The sequence below is a fragment of the Camelus dromedarius genome, chromosome 10, assembly GCF_036321535.1.
Source record: "Camelus dromedarius isolate mCamDro1 chromosome 10, mCamDro1.pat, whole genome shotgun sequence".
NCBI classification, from domain to species: domain Eukaryota; kingdom Metazoa; phylum Chordata; class Mammalia; order Artiodactyla; family Camelidae; genus Camelus; species Camelus dromedarius.
This window is the reverse complement of record NC_087445.1, coordinates 60,975,401-60,994,078: the sequence shown is the minus strand read 5'-3', so window position 1 is coordinate 60,994,078 and position 18,678 is coordinate 60,975,401. Positions and strand designations below refer to the sequence as shown.

Here is an 18,678-nt window from a genome sequence, read left to right as displayed (position 1 = left end):
GCAATGGGAAGGTACCTCTCTGAGGCATAAGCAAAGGAGAGACCGTCAGAATGGTTAAAAACCCCAAGAGGGCACATATGAGGACAAAATGCAGCCTGAGTATAGCCAGTGGGTGATGATGGTGGGGTGACAGCAATGACAGCAACAGCAAACTCTAACAGCCCCGTAAGAGAGGTCCTATTATTGGCCCCATTTCAGAAATGACGAAACTGAGGGCCAGAGATCTTAGAGAACTTGTCTAAAGTCACACAGCTGTGGAATAGCAGAACTGGGATCTGAACCCAGGCAGGCTGACTCCAGAGTCAGCTCTCTTAGCTATGAACGGACACTGACCACACAGAATAGACTAGAGCAAGCCCGTGGTCTCTCAAGGGCTCGCGAGAGCCCTGGACTAAGGCTCAGGTGGGAATGGCATTCCTGAGGCCCAGGACCAGTTCTGCTTATGTGTGCCTGGTGGCCTCCATACCCAGCCCCATCTCCAATTTGTCTCCCTTTCTTCAGAGGATCCAAGCAGATAACCTCTAGAAATCTAGAGTAATTCAGATCACCATAGTTGGAAAAAAGATATGGCTTTAAGAGAGCCGGAACAAATCTGTGACTGGATTAATCATAGATGTCCTGAGATGGAAAGACTGAAGCTGTTCTTGATACTCGGCACCTCAGTCACCAGTGGGGAGACGGAGGCCCGGAACCTGCCCAAGGCCCCATCCCTCCACTAGCTCACCTCATCCTCCACTGTTGAGCCACTGGGGCATCCCAGTTCCGACACATGCCCCAGGCCCCTGATGCTTGTTCCTCTGGATCTCAGAGAGGCAGCTGCCGAGCTGAACACGCACCGCCACTTCCACCCCGCCTGCTTCCCCCATCTGGCCGCACCCACTTGTGCACGCCGTGCACTCCCAGCCCGGCCAGCAGCGGGACCTTCCTCCGCAGGCCCAAGCTCCTGGCTGCAGCAGGCTGGCCCGAGGCCCAAGGAATGAGCTTGGCGCCCTGCCACGCAGTTTCTCCACTTCCCCAGGTCGGGCCCCCCTGGAGAACTGAATGCCTCATACTTTGAGCAGAACATGGCCCAGGAGGAGACAGAACCAAGATCTGGGGCAAGACTCCACAGTCTTTCCTGGCTACGACAATTCAGAAGAATAGACTCAAAAACGAGGCTGGTCCTTCTAACCATATCTGCGGCAGGATGCCCAGGGCTGGAGGCCATCCCATCCACTCCCCTGCCTCCAGGCAGTGCCTGCCCTGACAGTCTGCTCCAGAAGGTGGCATGTAGGGGCAGGGAAGCATGCAGCCTCCAGGATCAGAAGTTCTGCTGTGTCTTGAAGGCCTTCAGCATCCTGGCCCACAAAATGGTCAGTCCTGCCCAACCCACCTAACAACTCACCTGCCCAACTGCGTGGGGGCTGAGGAAGAGGTGAGATGTTTGTAATTCCATCTCTGGTAAACTCTAATATGACATCCCATGCCAGTTAGGTACCGATAATGGGAATTCATAATAACCTCTAAGAAGAGCCTGCAGAAGGACCTTGGAGCCCTCTTTACAGGGTTTACATTCTCCAAAGTTGAGAAGTTCCTGCGCAAGTCTGACTTGCATCCTCCCTACGACACTTGGCACGGCCTGTATTCTCTTCTAGAAGGTGCGTGCTCTCCGAGTGTGCCGACAGGGAAGGACCCCCGAGGTCCAAGTCCCCTTTTCTCATGATGCTGAGCATGTTTTCACCCTGCCTGCTGATATCCAACCGGGAATCCACCCATAAAGAGTCACCTCGGGGAGCAAGTTGGAGAGAGGCAGGCAGAGTTCTCAGCAGGATTCCAAGGTCACCAACAGCCCTGGGACAGCTCCAGCTCAAGTCCAGGAGACTGGGGACCACACCCCCAGCTCACAGCATCACCACCACTAAGAACCTTCACCTGTTTTGGCCTCATTTTCTCCATTTGGAAACCACTTTGCTCCCTGCTCCCCACAGGCTGAGAAGTGGAAAGAGCTTAAAGTCAAAATGCACCATAGGAGAAGCCCTGTCCCGCCCCAGACGAGCATGTGGTATTGGACAAGTCCCAGCTGTCCCTGAGCCACACACCGAGGGAGTTGGAGCCTTGGCTGGACTTCCCCAGCTCTAAGCTTCAGGGTCTGCCCGCCTGACTTGCCACACAAGATCAGGCTTGGCAGGCCTGGCCAGAGGCCATGAGAGAACCTGTGATCAGGGGCTGGTCTTGCCAGGCATTCCAGTGGGCTTGATAGTGAATCCACAGGGTGCCAGACAAGAGGATTCACTGCAGCATCTTCCTAGGCTCCATAAGAGATCCTTGGCTGGAAGACATGGCTCGGTCTCCAGCTGTGAGTGTCACTGCACTGTGCCCCGAACAGGCCAGGATAGGCTAGAAGAAACCCCTTCAACTCCAGCCAAGTCTGTAACATCTTATATCTGGACCCCTCCTCAGGAAACTACAACACATTTCTCTGTCTAGCAGGTGATGTGAGATGAGAGCTGTAGACTTAGCTATCCTTTGGAAGCTGAAGATGTGAGCACAGAGAGGAGGGGAGACATGGAGAGCACCCTGCACTAGCAAGCAAGGGTCCCAGGTTCAAGTTCTGACTCTGCTACCAATTTGCTGTGTGACTTTGGGCAAGTTACTGGCCTCTCTGAGCTATGTTTGCTTACCTATCTGACAAACAGGTTGGGCCAGGTCATCATTAAGGTTCCTGCAGCTCTGATGTGCTCTGACCTCTACTGTCTTTCTCAGCTCCCATCAGCGAAAGACTCCTCACACACCCTCCTTCCACGTCTGACTCTGAGGAGGCCATGTACATGGGCCTGAGGTTTTGCTTGCTGGAGAGGAACGGGCTCTAGCAAAATCATCACCTGCCCCGCCAGAAATGAGGCCAGCTGCGATCTGGCATGAGCTGCATCTAGCTCATTCGCTTGACATTTCCTCTTGTTAATAAGTGCCTAGAAATTGCCTGCCCAAAGCTTCGACAAGAGGAAAACCCATGCACAGGAGAAGCCCCCAGTCCTACCAGGGGAGCACGTAACAGGGAGGTGGCCCTGAAGACTGCTCAAGGAGCATGTGGGCCAAGGGCACAGCAGACTTGGAGGCCAGGCAGAGGCACAGACAAAGCCTTGGGGACTCAAGCGATATGAAGGCCTATTCCACACATATTAAATCACCCCCAGTGCAGACCTTGCCCATTAGCTGGCCATGATGGCTGGACCAGAGTCAAGGAGGATTTCACGGCCTTCAAGGGTATTGCGTGGCCACAGGGCTGTTTGGCTGAATGGGGGGGGGGGGGGGTTCCTCGCACCCACACCTGACACCCCAGTGCCCGGGAACACCCTATCATGGAGGGCAGGGTGGAATCTTAGGAAGTTAAAGGCACGGAGCAAATAAGCAGAAACTTATTTGTCAGTTATGGGGGTTTAAGTCTGGCAAGGCCTCAGAGGGTTTCTGGGCAAATGGCTTTGAAGCCTCAGTTTCCTCATGCGGAAAATAGGTATAAACAATCTTACTTCAAACCATCAGTGGGAGAACCACATGTGGTTCAAATATCGTGCAGGTCAAAGTACTCACTGTCCCCCTGCCCCGCTCCAGCTTAACCCTCAGCACCACCTGACATCCAACCACTCATCCTTCATTCCCCTATTCAGTCATTGTCTGTCTGGCCCTGAGAATGGCAATTTTGTCTTGTTCACTGCTCAGCCACAAGCACAGGGTCTGACCCATGGTACATACTCAATATTCACTGAACGAATGAATGAATGAACGAATGAGTCTCTTTGCCCAAGGTGACCTAGTTTGAGGAACAGATCCAGATGCCAGCCCAGCGCTCACAGACTCCAGGTCTTTGACCTGAAGCCAGAAGCATTAGGTACTGTTCCTTGCTCAGATCTAGAGGTCAGGCATTCCCTCAGGGCACAGAAGGGCTGCCAGCCATGGAGTATTCTAGGTCTGAGGGTGAGGTACCCGCTCTGTCAGCAAATTCAGGCCAGGACCTGAGTCTTGCTTTTCTCTGTATCCCCCACTTGGCTCCCAGGAGGCTCAGGTCTATATGCTACAACAGATAAAGCACCCATGAACATGCATGCCAACCCCAGAATCACAGACAACCCCCTTTCTGGCCACCTTTGAGTGCTCCTGGCTCCCTTCCAGCTGTCTCTCATGTTTCCAGTTCCCCCACCATCTCTTCTCCATCAACCACAAGCAAGGGGAGACCCAGACCCAGAGCTGACGATGGTTCCAAGCCTAGGGGTGAACCTGCAGGACAGTGGCAGAGAACAAGCCACCAACAGGGGCCAGGTATGAAAGAAAGATGCCTCAGTTACAGCCCGTGGTCTCCCTCAGCTTGGCAGCGGGACCCTGGACATACCACCCTGCCTCTCAGAGCCTCAGTTTCCCCTTGTGAGAAGTGAAATCATTGGAATGAATGACTTTCCCCCCAGACGAAGACTCTAGGGAATCCACTTGCACAGCATTATAGTCAGCTGGTGAAACTGAGCCAACACAGATCAGAGGACCTGGAGAGGAACCGAGTTAGAATCTTGGCTCCGTTGTTTCCTCATGAAACTATGGGCAAGTTGCTTAATCTCTCTGTGCCTTGGTTTTCTCTTCCTGCCCCACAGACGCCCAAACAAGGGGAAAACAATCACCTACTACGATGGAGAATCATGGTCAAAGCTGGTGGATTGGGGTCCCTGCTGGCCCCTCTTGTGGTCATGCCTGCTGTGGGCCGGCCCAACACCCCACTGCCCTTGTGTGTACACAAGTGAAAAGGGTAAAACCAAGACAACACGGAGACCTAGTGTTCTCTGACACAGGAGCACAGACACCCAGTCTAGACAAGATCCCCCAGTCCAAGCAGGCCCCTCAGCATGGACACTCATGAACCAGACAACAGAAGCCCCCCAGACACAGAACTGCATTGCAGAGTGATTGCTGGACACACAGAGAGAGGCTCTACCCCAGAGGGGCCCAGAGTCCACGAGAGCCCCCAGCCCCAGCCAGGCAGCAGCCACTCAGTGTTCTGGCAACAGGACCCGAGGCCCAGACAGCCCCACATGCCTGCCCACACACTCAAAGCTGAGCAAGGGCTGAGCAGAAAAAAGCAAAGAACCCCTAGGCCACGGGTGGACGGGGCCTCGTGGCCAGTGGGAGGTCAGGTTCACCCATAGAATCTGCGTAATAGACACGGAAAATCTTTACCGGCCTACCCATCTTGCCCCTCTTGCCAGGAACGCCAGGCAGACCCTGTAGGGGAAACAGGGAAGAGGTCAGGACAGGATTCCAGCAGGAAACAACCAGTGTGCCCCAAACCAGCCCCAGAGCCACCCACAAGAGGGAGTCACAGAGGTCTTGGCATCCAATCCACAAACACAATAGATGCCAGCTAGGTGCACATCAGATGGATGGCCCTTGGACACTACAGGGTTGGGGCCTGCAGATGACCTGAGCTGGGGAGATCCCTAAGGAAAACGCCTAGTGTCCGGGTATTCAGCAGATATTCAATAAATGCTCCTTCTGTTTCCCTAAGATTCTCTTTACCCAGCTTGTTGATGAGATGACAACTGAGTTCCGAAGCAGAGGCTCAGGCGGGGAGGGGACGGAGAGGAAGGTACGGAAGCCTGTGGGCCATGCAGTCCCTGTACCGAGAGCTTTTGCAGCCACAGACAACACAGAAGCAAATGAGTGTGGTGTGTGCAGCAAAGCTTTCCAGAAACAGGTGCCTGCCAGGATCTGGCACTCGGGCTGTAATCTGCAGACACTTGATCGGAAATGTGAAATGAGCCCATTTCTTCTCATTTGCTGAAATCCCTTTACAAGTTCCTCATGCTCTTAGGATAGAGTCCCTTTCTTGACCTCGGCCCCTGAGTGCCGTATAACTTCGTCCAGGTGCTCCCTCCAGCCTGTCTCCCTCTGTTTCCGCCTCACACTCAGTGCTTTGACCGTGCTGTTAAACTTGCCACGTTGGCATATGTCCCTGACTTCGCACACGCAGTTCCCTGTGTCTGGGAGGCATCTGCCTTGACTTGTCCCCTTAGCAGACTCCTATTCTACTCCAGAGCACCTCCCCCAGGAGGGATTCTGTGACTGACTGCTCCAGGCCGGCACTGGCAGAGTGGTGGGTGGATGGGTGGGAGGTAGACAAAGAAAAGCATACTCACTCGCTCTCCATCGGACCCTGGCAGGCCGAAGAGTCCTGGGAGTCCAATGTAGCCCTAGGAAAGAGCAGGTGGGAGGTCAGAGGGGCCGAGTGGTGAGCTGTGGCTGGCCCGACCTGTCCCGGCCCCGCCTCGCTGCCCTCCCGTGCCCCGGCTCCTCTTCCTCGCTGGCGGCAGTGGTGGCTCCAGCAGCTCCTCGATGACATAGGCCTTGAGGCAAGTGTATATGCCCATGGACTGCATGGTGCTGGCTTCCACGATGTAGTCCAAAGGCACATACCCTCACGCCAGGGAAGGGCGCGGGCGCTTGCAGGGGAGGCCCGCCCCGCGCCGGGGGCTCCGGGACCTGCAGGAAGGAAACTCTCTGCTGGGTTAGATGCTAGGGTGGCACCAGGTCCTATCCACCCCCAGGGATGCTGCCGGGTGCTTGTGGCTTCTGCAGTGCCTCCTCCTAGGCCTCGAAGGCCCTGGATGTGGGGCTCACATCAACCCTTGGCCTCCCGAGTGACAGCAGAAACAGCAGCTGCCACCCCAGCGTGCTGGCGTCCTGCGAAGCACATGTGTGCCACTGCAGTCAACCCTCCCAAGGATCCTGCAGGTTGGCCATCCTCCTCCTCACTGAACAAAGGAAACTGAAACTCTGGAGAGAAAGCAGGGGTGCTAGGGGAGGAGTCCACCGGCCTAAGATGCACCTGATTTTCTGCCTCCCGGCCTTTATCCCTGCTTTGCTCTACCCATCCCCTTCCCACAACTGCAGATCAAATGCTTCCAAGCCTAGCTCTAAGGCTCGCTCCTCTGGCAAGCACCCCTGATGCCCCAAACCAGAAGCACCCCCCTCCCTCCACCCCAGCACCATATTTGCACCTCACTTAATAGATTTACCACTTTCTCTTCTGTATCTTCATTATCTGGGTCCACGTTTCATGTCCACATTAGCCTGGGAACTTTTCAAGAGCAGGGACCTAGCCCAGGGTGCTTATCACAAATCTGTACCCTCTAAATGTTTGTGAAATGACTTAATACTAACTATAATAAAAGCTAACATTACTGAGTGCAGGCCATGTGCCAGGCCCACTTCTCAGTGCTCCGCAGGCATCAGTGCCTTTACGCGCCCTCACCACACCCTTAGGAGGTAGGAATCATTAGTCAGCCTCCTGTAGAGGTGAGAACATTGAGGTCCAGAAAGGTGAAGTGACTTGCCCAGGTCACACAGCAGGAATGTGGTAGAACATGGTATCTGAATTCAAGTCATCTGAATCCCGGGCCTAGGCTCCTAACCACTTTGCTACACTGCTTTCCACAAACAAGCAACCAGCGTAGGCTCACAATCCTTTCTCCTTCCCCAGAAGGTCAAGAGATCATGGAGCCTCCTTCTCAGCACGCTCTTAACAAGTGACATTTACTGATCCTTCCAAGCAGGGCTTATATCCCAGATTTCAGGTGAGAAAATGGGCTCAGAGAGGTCCAGGAACACGCCCAAGATCCCACAGCAGGTTCACGGCAGAGCAGGTCTCAACGTCAGTCGCCCTGCCCCGCAAGCCTGAGCTCAGCCTGCTTCACCAACATGAGCCGGGTGGTGGCAGGGTTGGGAGGGCAGCTGGAGCAGCCCGGCTCACCCAGGCTGCCCAGGGAACTGTGACCCTGGAGAGGGCTGTACTGGGGCAAGACCATTTCTCTCCCCACATGTGGCCTCAAGATGCCACAGCATGGCAAACAGCAAGTAGCCCCCAGATGCCATCAGCCTGTCTCACTCCTCCCATCCTCCTGGCAGATCAGAGACCCCAGGGCTGAACTGGGAAGACCTTCTCCCTGGGCTCAGACGGCCCCTCTGGGGCCACACCTTGTGGGAAGAGTTGGAGAAAGGGAGGGAGGGAAGTCCAACATCCAGGACGGGGGCCTCCTCAGCCCCTGCCTGTCACCACCACCACGACCACCATCACCCTCATCACCACGTCCTGGGGAACTTGCCCACCCATCTCTCCCCACCTCCCAGTCACTTTCCTAACAGCCACCGGTCAGTTCCAGGGACTAGGGCTGAGACTGCAGCCATAAATAGCTTTGGCTCGGGAGCAGAGGACACGTCACACCTGACCTGGCTTAACCCAGGACTGTGTGACCCACTTGCTGAGCATTCTTTGAGAGGCAGAGAGCCCAGCCCTCCAAATACCTGGGTCCTCATCCCGGCTCCACCTTAGGCATCCTGTGTGAACTGGGGCCCTCGAGTCCCCACCATGAACCCCATTTCCTTGCATGCAGAAGAGAGGCATCCACCAGATCACATCTTAGTCTTCCAAACTCTATCTCCATTCAATTCACCCAGAACCTTCTCTGCTGCCCCAGAGCCCAGCTGGGAGCCCCAGACCTGGTGACCTGTCCTCAGCAGAATTTGCTTCCAGATTCCTAGTATCCCCGTAACCATGCTAGAGGTAGGAATGAACAGCACTCCCACTGGAAAGACGAGGCTGTTGGCTACTCAGGGTCTGTAGCCAAGCCTCGAAGGAGAGGGAAAGCAGAGGCTCCCTCAGTCTCCAGGCCTGCGCAGTGTTCACCCATCAGGCAGCACTGCCCTCCCAAAGGGGTGGTGCCCTCAGCATTCAGCAGGGAGCAGGAGAAAAGCCTCTGAGGATTCCAGGGACAGACAAAGTGGGCCCAACTTTGATTCCCTGGCACTTGGGATGTGCTAGGGGACATGGCAAGCAAATGCCTGATGATAGCAGCTAGATGGTGGCTGAGACCCCAGCAGACCTTTGCTGCCCAGTTGGCCAGCCATGGGGACCACGCTGGCTCACCTGACTCAAAGGTCCCCCACCACACGGCCATCCTGCTGCTCCTCTGTTCTTCAGGGAGCGCTCAGGTCAGAGGGCCTGGCCCCCCTGCCCCTCAGCAAACACTGGGTGGAGGCTTTACAGCCCTGATCTCCCACCAGGCCCACCAGAGGGACAGCAATACCCACCCAGGGCCCCAGCTGTGTGGCACTTGCCAAGTCCTACTTACTCGGCTGCCTTTGGGGCCAGGGTCTCCTACCGGTCCAGGTAACCCCTGAAACACAAAGACAGAGGGGCAAGGACATATGGAGACATTCTCCTGCTGCCAACAACCCAGGGCAAGTCCTGAATCCTTTGGGCCTCAGGTGCCCCCTCTGTAGAATGGGAGTGGGGTTATACGCTTGGTCTTCAGACGGAGCCCCCAGCTATCCCAAGGCCCCAGGGAGATGGCTCGGAGGGGAGCCTCTGGAGCCCCCCACAGCCCCAGACCTCCTCTTTCTTCTGTTTCTTCCTGAGCATCCTGGCCCTGCTGCCTTTAGGGAGGGTTCCTGGATGCAGCACCCTGAACAGCCATGTCTTCAGGGCCCACCCGGCAGGTGGAGCAGCTCGGCCCCCAGCCCACTGCCTCCCTCCACCTGGGGCACCCGTGGCCATCTCCACACCACCACGGCCACAGAGCTTCCAGAAGCCATATACTGCACCTGCCTGCCAGGGTAACCTTTGGCCCCTGGGCTGCCCTCGGGTCCCGGTGGCCCCTGCAAAGGAACAAGAGAAACATAAGGAAAGGAGAGACCCTGCCCAGCTGCAGGTGTGGGTGGCAGTGGGAGACTGGGGCTCACAATGGACAGAGAGGACGGCAGGAATGTGAGATGAAGAGGGAGGAAGGGGAAGCCATGGGTCTGCTGGGCCCCCAAGCCCACCCCTCAGGGAAACCGGTCAGACCAGCTCGGAGGGACAAACCCCCCATGCTCACAACCCAGGAATAAAGCGCTGAGGAGGCCTGGCTGGCTCTCCCACGCTGGCAGCGGCTGCTATTTGACTTGGGCCGAGGCAGCCAAAATTCCTGCAAACCCCGTGGCGGCGTGTATAATATCCCCTAACATCGCCGGGAACAGGCCAGCTATTCATGGCTCTAACCGGAGTTGAGCGGCTCATGCCAACACCGGGTCGGCCTGGACTCCAGTCCCTTCGGGCAGATGTGGCTGAGGGAGAGATGGGGTAGGGTGGGGGCCGAGCAGGATGGGAGGCAGAACCGCCTGGCTCTGGGGCTCACTCATGGAGCAGGTCTGGGGAGGAGGCCAGGGACAGGCAGGGGCTGGAGCCGCGCCCTCACCTGTTCTCCGGGGTGCCCTGCCGGTCCAGGATAGCCCTTGTGTCCCTGTGGGGGGAAGAAACCGCATCAGGCTGGGACGACACATCTGGGCTTGCCTTTTCAGCACTGCACACACTGCGGCGGGGATGTAGCACGTGTTCAATAAATACTCCCCGAATGGATACGTGTGCATCAGGGTTCCTACGGCTTCCTCTCTGCCATCAACAGTTCTTAAACCGAGAGACATCAGGGGATGCTCACTCCTTGGGCAGGGTTTGTGAGCCAAGTGAGGCACAGTAACTTTGAGAGGGTGATGTTGTATCACCAGTATTCCAGAGAGAGGGTGAGACCGTCAGAAGGAGCGATGGAGGGATTTCTCAGTGGAGACGTGGGCTGACGAGGGCCTTCAGGTCTGGCTGTGCTCAACCACCACGGGACGCTGGGATCTCCTGTCGGGACCTTCTCAGTAGCCCCCTATCGTAAAAGATCTCACACTTACTGACTGAATATATGAACCAAAATAGCTGCCTTCCTTCTTCCCACTAGTCCCAGCAACGATTCCAGGGGGAACGAGGCCACCCAAAGGCCTGACTGAGCGGGACTCTGGTGCCATCCCAGTACCAACCTTGACCCTCTGTCCCATGGCCCAGCTACCATGGTCCAAGGCCAGGTCTCCAGGTCAGGAGAATCAAAACGAGTGTGTGCCTTCAGGTGGTGCTGGGGATGACCAGCTGGGTCATTTCATAAAAGTGAGGAGCCCTCTGAAGGGAAAGCCCAGACTTCAAGCTTCCATGAGCTTAGGGCTGTTATGAAATAAGACAGAACAGGGGGCTTTCATATCAGATGGGCAGCCACACTGATCTCTGTTAGAGCCCCCCACGTGGGGAGCCCTGCACTCGGTTCTGTGACCGTCTGTGACTTACTGTGCAACTCTGGATGGGTTACTGCCCTTCTCTGGACCTCAAATGAGGGAGTTAGAACTCTGAGTCCCATTTAGCTCTGATGTTCTAAAACTCAAGAGTTCTAGGGCTCCGCCAGAGGGGAATAAATGAGACTTTAGACTACACACACACACACACACACACGATGTCTGTGGGCTCCCTCTACACAGCGCTGTTTACACAGAATTACACCCATATGACATCCTCCAGCCTTTATGAGATGTGGGGGATGGGGGTTAAGGATCATGGTCTCCATTTTACAGAGGAGAAAACTGAGTCTCAGAGAACCGAAGCCACTTGTCCGGAGTCCCATTGCGAGAGAGCAGCAGGCTCATACTTACCACTGGGCCCTTCTGACACCTGAGGCCACACGGAGAGCCTTGCAACCACCCCGGGCACGGATAGTTCATGCATGCACACAAACACACACAGGCACACACAGGCACACACAGCACCCCAACACACCCCCAGAAAGCAGGACTTTAATCATAAACAGTAGAATTGGTCTGATCCAAGAGGCTTGGAGAATTTACAAGCATTCCTTTTGCACCTACTCACGCCTTGCGACTGCTCAGTTTTATGATTACATCTCAAATCTGGGGCCCATGAGGTTGATGCAACAGAGCTGGGTGAGACTCTTCTACCTAGGGCATGCGCGCTTTTCCCCAGTGGGCAAACTGAGGCACAGGCCACAGCCAGCAGTGGTTAAGATCTCTTGTTTCAGATAAATCTGGATTCCTATCCTGCTTCACTACTGTCTGGCTGGATGACGTGGGGCCAATGATGACACCTCTCTGAGCCTTGGTTTTCCTCTTTTACAAATGGGGATCTTAAGGGTTGGCATATGGATTGCGTGGTATAATGTGTGTGAAGCACTTAGCACAGTATCTGGCATTGAATTCAAGGGCGAGGTAAAGACTAGCTGGTGTTCCTACCATAGTCTTTATAGTTCATTCGTTCATTCGACAAACATTTACTGAAATTTTATACTCCAGCACCATTCTAGGCATTGGATGAACAAGAAGACAATATCCTTTGCCTTAACGGCATTTACAGTCGAATTAAGAAGCTATAAATATAAACAAATAAATATAAAAGGTAATGCCTCAAGGGTTTGTTTACATGGGTGTAGAGTTTCAGTTTTGCAAGATGAAAAAATTCTGCAGATGGATGGCACACAATGTGAATATACTTAGCGTTACTGCACGTGTAGGGTTCAGGTGGTAAAGTTTATGTGTTTTTTACTACAATTAAAAGTAAAATTAAAGAAGGAGATAATGTGTGGCAGGGACTAGTGCTACGAAGAAAAGTGAGCAGAGCTGGAGACAGAGGATGCAGTGCTGGGGAGGGTGGTGACCGCAGGTGGGCAGACAAGGGAGGCTGCTCAGAGATGAATGCTGTGAGGGAGCTGGACACAGGGCTGGCTCCCTGGGGAAAGGCATTCCGGGCAGATGGAATAGCAGGTGCAGAAGCCCTGAGACAAGAATGTTCTCAAGGAAGAACAAGGCCCATGTGACTGGAGCAGAAGGAGTGAGGGGTGAGAAACAGAGGGGTGAGGTGGTCAGAGAGGAAGCAGGAGGCCAGAGCATGCCAGGCGGTAAGATGGTAGGAAACCACAGGAGGGTTTTGAGCAGGACATGCCATGGAAAGGATGCATATAATGGCCATCGCTATCCTTTCTCCACTTGAAGCCTGCAGATGAGGAAGAACAATCAAAGCCTTTCCCCACCTAGAGCTGAATGGAGCCTTGAGCTCTAGGCTGTGTGACTCGGCACAGGCAATCACCCTCTCTGAGCTCACTCTGCCATCCTCTGCCTGCCTCAATGCAATAACAGAGCCAATGCAATAATGAAGCAAGGACACATGAAAGGGGTCCGGGGAGCCTCTGAGCATCACCCACTCCTTTGGCTTTCTTTTCAGCCACAAAGATGCCTGACAGAAACCAATGCTTTAGCAGAACTGCCAGTAAAATTCCAGGAGATTTCAAGTAAATTCTTTACTCAAGGTATAGCTAAAAGGAAACAAATGGCCACCAGGGACATGGACAGTGACTTGCCCTATGCCTGGCCCAGCATTAAAGCCTTAAATATATCCACTCATCAACAACTTGCAGTCACCCCAGGAGGTAGGAATTACCATGCACATTTGCGAGATGAGGAAACTGAGGCTCAGAGAGGTAAAGAGTCTTTCTTGAGGTCACACAGCTTCCCAAGGGAAGCAAGCTGTGAATCCCTATGTCCTTAACCACCAGATCATGGATGAGACCTACTGTTGAAACCCAAGAACCACCTAGAAGAGCCACAGGACCACCTTAGAAAGACCCTCTTATTGACCCACCTCCCCAGGTCTGAGCTTACAGGTGACTGCAGCACCGTGAACCCTGGAGCATCTGAGCTGGAAGGGACCTAAGCCATCAATTTGACAACCTCTTTTCTCATTAGACAGAATGAGATTCTGAGGCTCAGAGAGGGGAAGGGACTTGCCCAAGGCTACTTAGCAAGGTATAGCCAAGTCCAGACTGTTGCCCACATCTCCAGACCCACTGGGCTGTGCTTTGTCCAGAAGGCCACAATTCCTAGGTATCCCCAGTCCATGGACCCCTGAAGGGCCTTGAACATCGCCATGAACCCTGTTTCTCTTAGCTGGCCGGGAACAATCAAGGCTGAGCACAACCAAGGCATGAGGTGAGGGCTGGGGGGAGGTTCACATGCTCCCTGGAAGCACCTTGACGGTGTTTACCAAGCTGGGGTCAGCCAAACAGCTTCAAATGACAGGGCCCCAGGCCTTGGAAGAATCTAAACCATTACCTTCTCCAGGGCCCCAGCAATTATGGGGCGGGCACTGACCTCAAGGTGGACCCATGGGCAGTGATTGCCCCATGGGTGATCAGTGCCTGACTGTTACTAGTGGAGAACAGATGCTTCGGGGGGAGTTCCAGGGACCACGGAGTCTGCAAGGGGCGTCTGGCTGCCCAGCAGGCGGGTCTCCACAGGACCGTGTTTATAATAGAACTCGGGCTATATTTTGGTTTGGGAGCCAGATTAATCATTGCTTACAATGCTCAAGAAGAAACCAGACATCACCTCACTGTTGCTGCAGACAGTCTCCCCATCGGCTGGGATGCTATTTGGGCTTTGGGCAGGGAGGGGAGGGGGGTCCCGTCCTTGCCTGGGGGTCCTGGGGACCAATATGCGCCTAGACTTCAGCTGATCCCGCAGGCTCCACCTCAGGCTGGACGAGGCCCCGGCTTCTCTCCCAGTAAAATGGGACTTGCCATGCTTCTTAGCGCTCCACGAGCCTTCCTACTGGACTTCTCTACTGGCAGCCCACCGGCCACCCCAGGCAGTCAGCGGGACAGAGAGCCCCACTTAACAGAAAGGGTCAGCGAGGAAGAAACACACGCCGGGAGGCAGAATGAGTCATTTACACGGTACTTGCCAAATCTCTGCTCTTCTCTGGGCCTCAGTTTCCCCAGCTGGCCTCTCAAAGCATCCTGTTGGCTCAAAAATCATGGGATTCTGAAATGAGATGTGTGGCTTGTCCAAAAGCACAGTCCATCACAATGCAGCCAGGCATCTGATGCCAAACTCTGCTCGGTGGGTACTTGAGACAGGTCAGGGCAGGAAGGTACGGTTTCTGTGTGGCTCATTCATTCATCCGGTTATTCATTCATTCAAAGGTTTGCTGAGCCCCAGCAATGAGTCAGACCCTGTATTAGCACTAAGAATATACTGGTGAACAAAGCAAACTCACTTCCTACCTTTTAGAAGGGGATGTCGGCATTAAACACATGCAAAGCGGAACAAAGAAGTACTGAATGCTAGGAGGGTGTGGACAGCCACCTGGAGGAGGCGGCGCTGTGTAAGCTGAAACTTGAAGGAGACCTGCTGGAGGGCAGCGGGGCAGTGGAACTCAGAAATGGAGGGGGTCTGGGCCCCAGAAGCCCAGAGCAGCTCAGCCTTTGGGGAGCCCAGAGAAGGTTCTCATAGGGGTGGTGTATGGAACTGAGGGTGCTCCATCCAGGTAGTTCTGCAGAACGGCAGGAGATCATCTCAAGCAGCCCCAGTCACACTCCCCCACAAAACATCCCCAAATGACCCCCTCTGCCCTCCCATATTAGTACAGATTCTCACAGACAGTGGCCAACTCAGGTGGCATAGGGAGGGCTCATGGACAAGGTGAGGGCTGCAGGAAGGAGCCAGGAAGAAGTTTCAACTTGAGCACCAACTTCATTCCATTAGTCATGTCTATCTGGGGTGATGTGTTAAGAAAGATTCTGAGGCTGTATTAGGCTTGGCAAGAAAGAACAATTAATGATGTCAGCCATAGGCAAGGGAGTGAGGGAGGTGTGGGACCACAGAGCAGGTGCTAAGCCCCACATGAGGTAACAAAGATGAAGAGGTGCTCCGGGTACTTGCTCCAGTCTGACAAATGTGCCAAGGATACCAGTGAGTTGCCTACTAGCCAGAAAGTGCAGAGTCCCAAAGATGCTGGGGAAATGGGCTGGTGTGAGAAGAGATGATTTCTGCCTGGAGGTGCTGGGGAGATGCTCTTGGAGAACATGGCACTTGAGAACAGAATCAAGGGACAGATACGTGAAGATGAGTGAGGAGGAGAGACCATGCCAGGGGTGGGCTCAGTTTAAGAAAACGCAAGGAGGCAGGAAGGCCCAGGGCACACAGGACTGGATGGAGTGAGGGTTTCTATACAGCAGAGTGTCTTGGTCTCGGCATCACTGACACCTTGGGCCAGATGAGTCTTGGCTGTGGGTGGAGTGTCTGCCCTGTGCATTGTAGCATCTTTAACACTATCTCTGGCTTCTATCCTTTAGAAGCTGGTCGTGCACCACCCCTCCAGCTGTGACAACCAAAAATACCTCCAGACATTGTTAACTGTTCCCCGGGGGGCAGCTGAGAAGCACTGCTCCATGGGCGAGAAGGCAGGAGGGTTAGACTAGGGACAGCACAGGACTCCGCCCTCCCAAGGTGCAAATGCGGTAGCCTTCTGGGCAAGCAGAGGGTGGTTAACCGGTAACTAAGCAAGATGATTGGTGGGACCAATCTTCTTCAGTGCTGCTTCTTCGTTATCATCATGATCATTCATTCATTCACTCAACAACTACCTCCGCAGCGCCTACCACGTGACAGCACCGTGCTGGGTGCTGGGAATACAGCATCTTCCTTAACACTCCCAACCACTCCATGGAGCAGCTGAGGCCACGTGCCCCAGCTCACACAGCAAGAGAGGGACAGAGCTGGGATTCCATGCAGGCCTGTCTGACCTGGTCTATGCACCTGCCCTGCCCTCAGGAATCAGCTCAGCAAAGTCCCTCAGCAAGCATCTCAGGCAGAGGCAGAGAAGGGAGCCTTGGGTGGGGAGGCTCTTTTTTACTTCATGGCCCTGATCTTATTGAAGAAGCTGTTTCAGTCAGCATTGTGGAGAGGGAAAGGGCCTGAGGGTCAGAAGACTTGAGTTCAAACCCCAGCTCTGCCATTTAGTGACCCTGGAAGCTATGTCTAAGAACGCAGTGACTCTCAGTCTTGGCGGCACATGAGAATCTAGTGCCTGGGTCCCACTCAGACCAACTGAATGGGAACCCCTTTGGTGGGGGGGGGCAAGCTTCCCCATTGGTTGTCATGCACAGTGGGGCTGAGAACTGGGGCTGTGGATGTCCCTCTCCCCAAGCCCCCAGTAAGGTCCTTGGCATTTAACACCAGGGTCAGTACAGGGCCTGGTACATAGGTACCTATTTACAGAATGACAAAGAATGAATGAATGAGGCCTATTTAGGCGTCAATTTTCTCAGCTGTAAAATGGGCACAATACTGCCTAACTCCTGGAGGCTACTGTGAGGAAAGAATATGATGAGGGACAGTTAGCCTTTCTGTCATGCTAGTCAATGTGGTAACCTCTAAACCAAATCTCCCTTTCTTCTGCCTATCTTCCTCCATGGCCCTTTTCAGCTTCTAACACCTTGTATTTTTACTGTTTCTGTTGACTTCTTTCCCCACAAGACTGCGGGCCCTGAGGAAAAAGGGCTTTTTGTCCATTTATTCAGCTCAGTGTCTGACACACAACAGGCATTCAATCCCTTCTGTTGAATACATGAATGACTAGGGTTACTGGTGTCCCTCTGAGGTGCAAAATTCAAGGAGCAGAGGGGATGCTGCCCTCCCCCTCACCCACTGATGTTCCTTCTCCCTCAAGGCTCCCAACGTGAGATGATGCAGAAAAACCACCCCACAGGATCAGGGCAAAGTGGCTACTGTTGTCACCAAAGACGCTTGTGGGAGGAGAGACTGCTGATAAACAGTGACAATTCCAGGCATGGTCGCTCACCGCATTGGTCCTTGTCCCTGACCCCTACCGTTGGTCAGCGGTCCCTGCCTTAGGACCTGAGCTCTCCTATGCTCTGTCCACCATCCTCTGTGAGCAGGTGACACTGGCCTGCCATAATCAAACCCCTCTGTGTTTGCCTAGGCTGGGGCCAGAGGGACTCGGTACAAGTGGCTTTGCCAAATGATACTCTTAATTTAGAAAAGATGTCTCTCCCTGCTCAGGTGAGCTGGTTCCTTTGGGCTGGGGGCTCTGGGCCTCCCTGGACATCTGCTGAGAGCAAGAAGGCCTGGAACCCCAGGCAGGAGCCAGTTTAGTCTGTTTTTCCATCTCCTGCTTCCTCTGCTAGACTCCTACCCCCATGCAGAACGAGACCACCACTGGCTGCTTTATGAGCCGGGACTGGAAGGAGACTTTCCACTCACACCTCATCCATCAGAAAGCGCTGGAGCCCAGAGGGGAAGTGAGTGGGGAGAGGGAGTCCCTCTGCGTCCCTTGAGCCAGAAAAGGCCAATTTCCCCAGCTCACAGACTGCCTGTTTGGCTCTGGCCACAGAGGGTGGAGGAGAAGGGGAGGGGTTGGGGAGGAACATGATGCTCCAAGTCCCTGTGTGCTACAGGACCCTTAAAGCATGGACAGGATGGAGCCAGGAGATACCAAGCTGTCCAGATGAGAACCAGATGGCTTAGAGAGAGGGTAGCTGTGGCCACAGCTGGGAGCCAGGGTGGAAGCTTAAGACGTGGCCCTAGGCTGATGTATCTACTGGAAAACTCAACAGCAATGGAAGGTTTTCCTGCAAAAAGCAAATGACCGTTGGCCTGCACGGTCCTCTCCGTTTCCCAAACACCTACTATGCACAGGCCCTGGGCTAGGCTTAGCAGGGAGAGTGACAAACCAGATCTACACGTACTGGTTGGTGAGGCTGGACTTGGGGCTGAAAATAACTCAGCTAAGATGGCCTAAGAGGTCCTTGAGCAGAATGGAGGCACTTGGCCTGAAGGCAGGGGTTCCAGGAGGGCTTCCTGAAATAGGCGCTACTAGAGTTGAATCTGAAAGATGGGGTGCCCTGGCTGGGAAGCTGGAGAGGAATCCAGGGGCACTGGAAGACAGAGACCCACCATCTAGAAAAGTGGCAGACCTTCCCCCAAAAGCAACTAGAGGGGTAACTCCCC

At 54.3% G+C, this 18,678-nt stretch overlaps 1 protein-coding gene across 3 annotated transcripts in view; it reads right to left on the bottom strand.

The window, feature by feature from the left end:
• Window positions 1–18,678, bottom strand: part of COL27A1 (collagen type XXVII alpha 1 chain) — a 142,337-nt gene that overhangs the window by 87,694 nt on the left and 35,965 nt on the right. For all 3 annotated transcript variants that reach the window (XM_064490441.1, XM_031450269.2, XM_031450271.2), the window contains exons 8-12: window positions 10,251–10,295; window positions 9,619–9,672; window positions 9,147–9,191; window positions 6,156–6,209; window positions 5,197–5,241 (exon numbers count right to left, since the gene is read on the bottom strand). In XM_064490441.1, the coding sequence (XP_064346511.1) occupies window positions 5,197–5,241; window positions 6,156–6,209; window positions 9,147–9,191; window positions 9,619–9,672; window positions 10,251–10,295 (243 nt within the window). The remainder of the gene's footprint in view (window positions 1–5,196; window positions 5,242–6,155; window positions 6,210–9,146; window positions 9,192–9,618; window positions 9,673–10,250; window positions 10,296–18,678) is intronic.